Genomic DNA, 6,467 nt, shown 5'->3' with positions numbered 1-6,467 from the left:
GTACAGCTTCGTTGATTTCACGGTATTTTTTCTCGGGATAATTGACGTAACCCATCTTCGTCCATTTAATCGGAGTCACTTTTATTCCAGCTATCCCTTCGTTGAAGCGTTCGATGTTGACCTTCTGGATGCACTCATCTTCTGATTGATTTGTTGAAACAGATGTCGCTGATGGTACCGTGGCAAGACTATCTGCACTTGGTACTTCTGGTAACTCCTCAGTTGTTGTCGGTGCATCTAGTAATTCCTCAGTTGTTGTTGTTTTCGAACTTCCTGCAACCTGATCCACCGATGATGTACAGATTGCCCGTTTGTCAACGTTTAAACGGCAGGACGTACAAATGCGTAAATTTGTATTCAATGTAGACATTGGAGCATAACCAGCCGCTTTCAGTTTATCTATGGCGCTTTCGGTGAGATTTCGTAGCTCTTTCGAACACTTTTTTTCTGCAAACGGCCTGCAACAGTTGAGAAAGCGACTACTCATGTTGCTCGTTAGATTTTAATAAACAAAATCACTTTTAAGTTTTTACTGACTAGTTTGGTGTCGTTTGCTTGACTGAAGAAAAATTTTACAATTAAATCTTTTATAACCATAGTGGTAGTATATTTTTAGCTTTTTCGTGAGTATGTTCATGGTATGTACCTATCATGTTTTTGATGTTGTTGAAGTTACACGCTTTCTCCCAAATATGATTAACAAAGTCTATTCTCTACCAAGGCGGGTCTATAAACAGGTGTAATCAGATTTTAACTTTGTGGAGAAAACCAGCGCCGAGAAAACCGACCTGCTTTACGTATACTAGATCACCTGGGTATAGACCCGCCTTGTTCTCTACGAGGTAAACTTTTTGCAGGTAAACTAGTCGTATACCTGTATAGAAAACTTTTTTTGTAGCTTTTGTCTTCAATATTAGATTTCTTATAGGTTTCTTTTATCAAAAGGTTTCAACACTATTGAGAGAATTTTTCTTCAGTTACGTACAATAAAAAATATGACACTATCAAGACTTTAGATCACTCGTCTAACTTTCTAATAGATGCTATAATAGTTATGAATAATTAAATAAAATATCATGAAAACAACTTGTTAACCCTTAACAAAAAATTCAGCAACAAACTGCGGTCCTAAAAAAAATTAACAAAGAAAAAAAAAAATTCACTAAGTGTCAAATTTGTGAAATATTTGAAATGTCATAACTTTTTTGTTTATTGGCTTACCATCACCAAATTTTTATGGTAGATAGCTAATATAATGGACCGTTTTCCCTCAAAAAATTACGTTGGTATTCCGATAGGGTTTTGAGATATTTGAGTTTTTGTGACAAAAATGATGTTTTTTAACGCAAAAAAAAATTTTTTTACTGTGTGTATTTTTTTTGGAATCTTTATTTAGTTGTCTAACTTTGTTTCTTTAGTTGTCTAACAATCGAACGAACCGTTTTTGCTGTGCAGCTTTTTGAATATTTTTGAACCATTTTCACATACACCCTTTTGAAAAGTTAGTCGTGACTCAACTTGAAGATTTGATATCGGAAAATGACGGAAACTGTGCAAAGTTTCAGATATTTTTGAAATGGTCGATCAGAATCGACTTGCATGCCTCCGTGGAATCCCTCCTCTTTCAAATTTATCATTATCATACTTATACAAAATTAATGTTGATTTGATTGTTTCGCGAGTGCGCAGAATTAAGCATTCTTCTGCGGGGAATATGGAAAAGCGTTTAAAAAATGCACCGAATTAGGCAATTTCAACGAGTGAAATATTAAAAAAAAAATCACAATTGTTAAATATGAAAACAGTCTTGTTTATATTTTTCGCATAATCTAAAACAGATTTGCTAGCGTTCCACCCATAAAGCTTTATTGTTGATGCAATACCAATTTCAAATTAACCATTTGAACTGTTTTATTCCTTAACTGCGCTGAATTACGGCACTTTACGGTACATATTCATTGTGATAGACAAACACTGTGTGAATTTAACCTTTCAATCCTGGTTTCGGATAATATTCGAATGGCACCGAAGCCGTTCATTGTCCTATGTGATATCTCGAAATTTAAGGAGTTTCTCTATAGAAAAAAAAAGCTACATACAGATCAATTTGTATTACAGTATTATTGTATTTTTTGGTTTTGAATTTAAATAATTTATATAAATAATATTATTTATACACAGTTTTTCTTGATCTCATATTTCGGCTTTCTGAACGTAAGTAATATGACGCGATCAATCGTTATATGAACATAGAAACATAATTCAGATTTGAGTAAATCCTAGGTCTGCTGTTCCATGCTAGAAGTTAACGAGCTATTGGATGTTGTGCCGGTTATTGGAGAAGCGGGAGAAGATGTATTTCGAGTTGGATTGCTACACTCAGTTGTATTTTTCTCGGATGAAATCACTACAGATTCATCATCAGCAACGGACGCCGGGTGAGATTTACTCGTTGAATTCTTGGAATTAGAAATGGACACAAGAACAGTTTTTATATCACAGTTTGCATGTTTGATCGTTAAAAATTAATGTAATTTTAAATCAACCACTAACAAATAGTACCTATCTGATCTAAGTTGTTTCTATTTGAACAACATTTTAAAATCAAACTAGAAAATTAAAAGAATATCGAAAAATAAAATCTTGATACACAATACAAAACTATTTCTGATAAAGTTTAGAAATGATAGAGAACCAACACTATGATGATGATGGGTATGATGTTTATGCAGAGAAGTTGTATAAGTTAAAAGTGTTTGTCCCTTCCTTACAACAATCTGCGCAACCTGGCAGGTAAGGTGTGAGGTTGAAACATGGGACAAATGTAGTCTCAAAACCTGCTTGTCATGAATTTTGTGTGCAGGGCTGGTCGCAGATCACTTTTTAGAAACTTGGTCACTATTTTAATGCAAGTCTCTGATTTCAATGGATGGTTTCTTTTTTTAACTAAAATTGTCACTTTTATCTTTTTTTCTTCTTGCAATGAATCGTGGTGAAAAATTGTAGACGTTAAAGAGACCTTTACACAACTACTCCTAGAGATTCTCTCGGATTTTTTTCTCAGATTTCTTGAAGCAAGATTGAGTACAACTCACACAGAATCACACTGTTCAAAATGTGTGTAATATTTAACACATGCTGTAAAATCGATCCCATGCTAGTTTCCGGAATTTTCAAATAATTTCTCAAAAAAAAAAAAAAATGTTCTGGTATACATTCAAACACATCACTAATTCTCAGATGCGTTTCTCAAGTATTTGCTCCAAAACTTCCTTGGGCGCTCTGAAGCAATTTTACAAGTAAAATCTTCATAGATTCTTCAGAAGTTCATTTAACGTTTCATACCAGCAAATATTGCAGTTATTACTCCGAATTTTCTTCAGGGAATCCGTCCTATGTTTTACAAGGAATTCTTTCAGAAAATACTGCAGCATATTATCCAGAGATTCTCCAACACAACACCAAGAATCCATTACTTCTTTCAGGGGTCTTTGCAGTAGTTGATCAGGAATTTCTAAAAAAAAATCTGATGGAAATCTCTTGGCACCGCCAAAATTTTTTTTTATAATTCTTGGGAGATTTCTTGAGAACATTTTGAAGAAAATTAAGGAGGAATTGTCAAAGTATTTTTTGAAAGTATATTAGTTGAAATTTCGGAAATATCCTATACATCAAAATAATGTTTTAAGGTGAAGATGAATCGAAACCAAACTTCAAATTTTTAAGAGCACGGATCTGGAAAACTAAACACCCGTTTGAACTGAAAACTTAATCGAATGGTCACTACCAGCTAGTGACCAATCGATTAAGCTTTCAGATTGAACGGATGCTTGGTTCTCCAGATCCGTGCTCTTGAAAATTTGAAGTTTGGCTTCGATTCATCTTCACCTTAAAGTTTACAACAAAGTGTAAGTTTCATAGAAAATCCTAAGAAATATCTGGAGAAAATACTGTATAAATTCTCAGAGATGTCATAAATGGAAATCTTAGCGAAATCGATTGAAAGGATCACCGGATGATTTCTTAGACGACCTAGCTTGAAAAAAAGCTTTATTGGAGGAATCTCTGGAGTAATACTGGGGCTCGATTTCTGTAAGAAATCCTTATAAAAACTGTATCTCCTAATTTGATTTGTTTATTTGTTTCTGATTCCTATTTGGTCCTTTTTTGATAACCGTTTGTTTTTTTATGGTTCTCTTCAGACGTGAGATCTCTAAAGTGATTCTATAACATTCCACAGAAAACCATTCCCCCGAAACCCATTCCCCAGAATTCCATTCCCCAGAATCTCATTCCCCAGAATGTACCATTCCCCAGAATTTCACTCCCCAGAATGAACCATTCCCCAGAAAACCAATCCCCAGAATGGACCATTCCCCAGAAAATTATATACCTTGTTCTGTCACCATTCAACCGCCCCTCGGTTGCTGCGATGGAAAAAAGCTCCAGTGCAGCTTGAAGAGAAAAACCCAACCAGTTTCAGTTCTCGCTATACAGCGATCGAGTTCAGACCACTTGTAATTAGTTAAGAATAAAAGTAGTTAATCGTAGCACTGAGTTTTAGTTGGTCCGTTCCCAAGTTCCGCAGTGTCACAGTGGGTGACCGTCGTAATCCCGGTAGTGTCCGTTCCGTCGTAGATGCCACATTGCGTGGACCAGTGTTCCCTCCCGAATTCGTATGGTAGCAGGATCACAGTGCGTGATCGGTGCATTCGTTTCCGTCGCCGGATTTACAGTCCTCTAACAATCTCGTTCCCCGTTACCGTTCCGAACATAAATTGGTCCGTAACGAACCGGATAGCAGCGGACATTTCGCGAAAAAGCTGTCCTGTCCAGCTTAGTGCTATGTGAAAAAGTGGGGTCAGCCTTCCCACCGTGAAAAAGCGCATTTCCAACACGTGCGTAAACGTGTTCAAACTTGTTCCGACAAGTTTGATGTGTGTGTGTGAAACATTTCACAAACTTTGCCGCTTGTCCGATCCTATTCGGCAAGTTTCTACTTCGTCGATGAAAAAGCTCTGTCGCGACGAGTGTCGTTCGCGTGTTTAAGTGGAAGCGAAAGCTTTAGAAAAAAGCTTCTTCAAGCCAAAGAAAGCGTTCGTCCAATTTGACATTGACATTCGTTCGCCGCGAAGTTGAAACGTACGTCGCGCTTCCGCGTAGTGATAAAAACAATAAACATGGAGCAGGAAACCTTGAAGGATCAAGCAGCCTCTTCAATGGAAAAGGATGCGACTCATCAGACCCCGAAACCGACAGGATCCGTGAGGGTGCCAAGACCCTTGATTATGACATCGTCGTCGGAAAGCAACCCCTTCCATGGATTCAGTCAGTGGGAAATCACCAGCGACCCAGAAACCGCAAAGCAGCTGAAAGCAGTATTCCGACAGCGCCACCAGATTTATCAGAAAGTCGTGAAGATGGAGATAGTGATTTCGGATCGCAACCCGAAAAGTTTGGCGCAGCTGAATGTCATGGCTCGGAATCTGGCCGCAGCGTATACGGAGTTCAGCAGTTTCCATAGCCAGGTAATGGCTTTGATTCCGGATCAAGATGTTGACAAACAGGAGGATGAATATACGACGTTTGAAGAACTGCATAATTTCGTCTCCGAAGTTGTCGAGGAACTCATTTTGGAAGCCAAAGATGCAGCAGTTGCTACTCCCACCGAGAGGCAGCTAATTATCCAGCAACAGCCGTTAAAAGCGCCAATTCCTACCTTTGACGGTAGCTACGCTGGATGGCCCAAGTTCAAAGCGATATTCAATGACCTAATGTCGAAGTCTGGTGATAGTGACGCCTTTAAACTCTACCACCTGGACAAGGCGTTGGTCGGATCCGCCGCAGGAATATTGGACGCAAGAACAATCAATGAAGGGAACTATGAGCAGGCATGGCGAATACTGACCGACCGGTACGAGAACAAAAGAGTAATCGTCGAGTCCCACATTCGTGGATTATTTTCGCTGAAACGAATTACATCGGAATCTTCGAAGGATCTTCGTGCCCTGGTTGATGAAGCTTCGCGACATGTGGAAAATCTTCGTTTTCTGAAACAGGAACTTCTGGGTGTGTCCGAGCACATGGTAGTCTTTCTCATCTCCAATGCATTGAACAAATCCACCCGGAAAGCTTGGGAATCAACGTTGAAGAGAGGAGAGTTGCCGAAGTACGAGCCAACCGTCAAATTCCTAAAGAATAGATGCCAAATTTTGGAGAATTGCGAAGCAGCCACTCAGTCATCAGCGTCACAACCGATCAAGCCGAAGCCTACATTTGCCACCAGCAAGCCACCAGTTCAAAAGTGCTACGCGTCTGCTGTAAACCCTTCGAAATCATCAGTCACCAGCACAGATCGATGTGTATTTTGCGAGGGTCAGCATCGAAATTTCCAGTGTGACGTCCTAGGGAGCCTTACAACAGCAGAGAGACTTGAGAAGGTCCGAACAGCCGGTGTGTGCTTCAAC

The 6,467-nt window shown here is 38.7% G+C and overlaps 1 protein-coding gene across 1 annotated transcript in view; it reads right to left on the bottom strand.

Moving 5' to 3' along the window:
- Positions 1–2,106: 2,106 nt before the first annotated feature.
- The window catches only part of LOC5572484 (probable ubiquitin carboxyl-terminal hydrolase FAF), a 97,590-nt gene continuing 93,229 nt past the window's right edge, over positions 2,107–6,467 (bottom strand). The window contains exon 19 of the mRNA XM_021849710.1: positions 2,107–2,459. Within this exon, the coding sequence (XP_021705402.1) occupies positions 2,280–2,459 (180 nt within the window). The 3' untranslated portion in view covers positions 2,107–2,279. The remainder of the gene's footprint in view (positions 2,460–6,467) is intronic.

Source organism: Aedes aegypti, chromosome 3, assembly GCF_002204515.2.
Source record: "Aedes aegypti strain LVP_AGWG chromosome 3, AaegL5.0 Primary Assembly, whole genome shotgun sequence".
Lineage (NCBI taxonomy): Eukaryota > Metazoa > Arthropoda > Insecta > Diptera > Culicidae > Aedes > Aedes aegypti.
The sequence above is the reverse complement of the archived record's forward strand: the minus strand, read 5'-3'. Positions and strand labels throughout refer to the sequence as shown.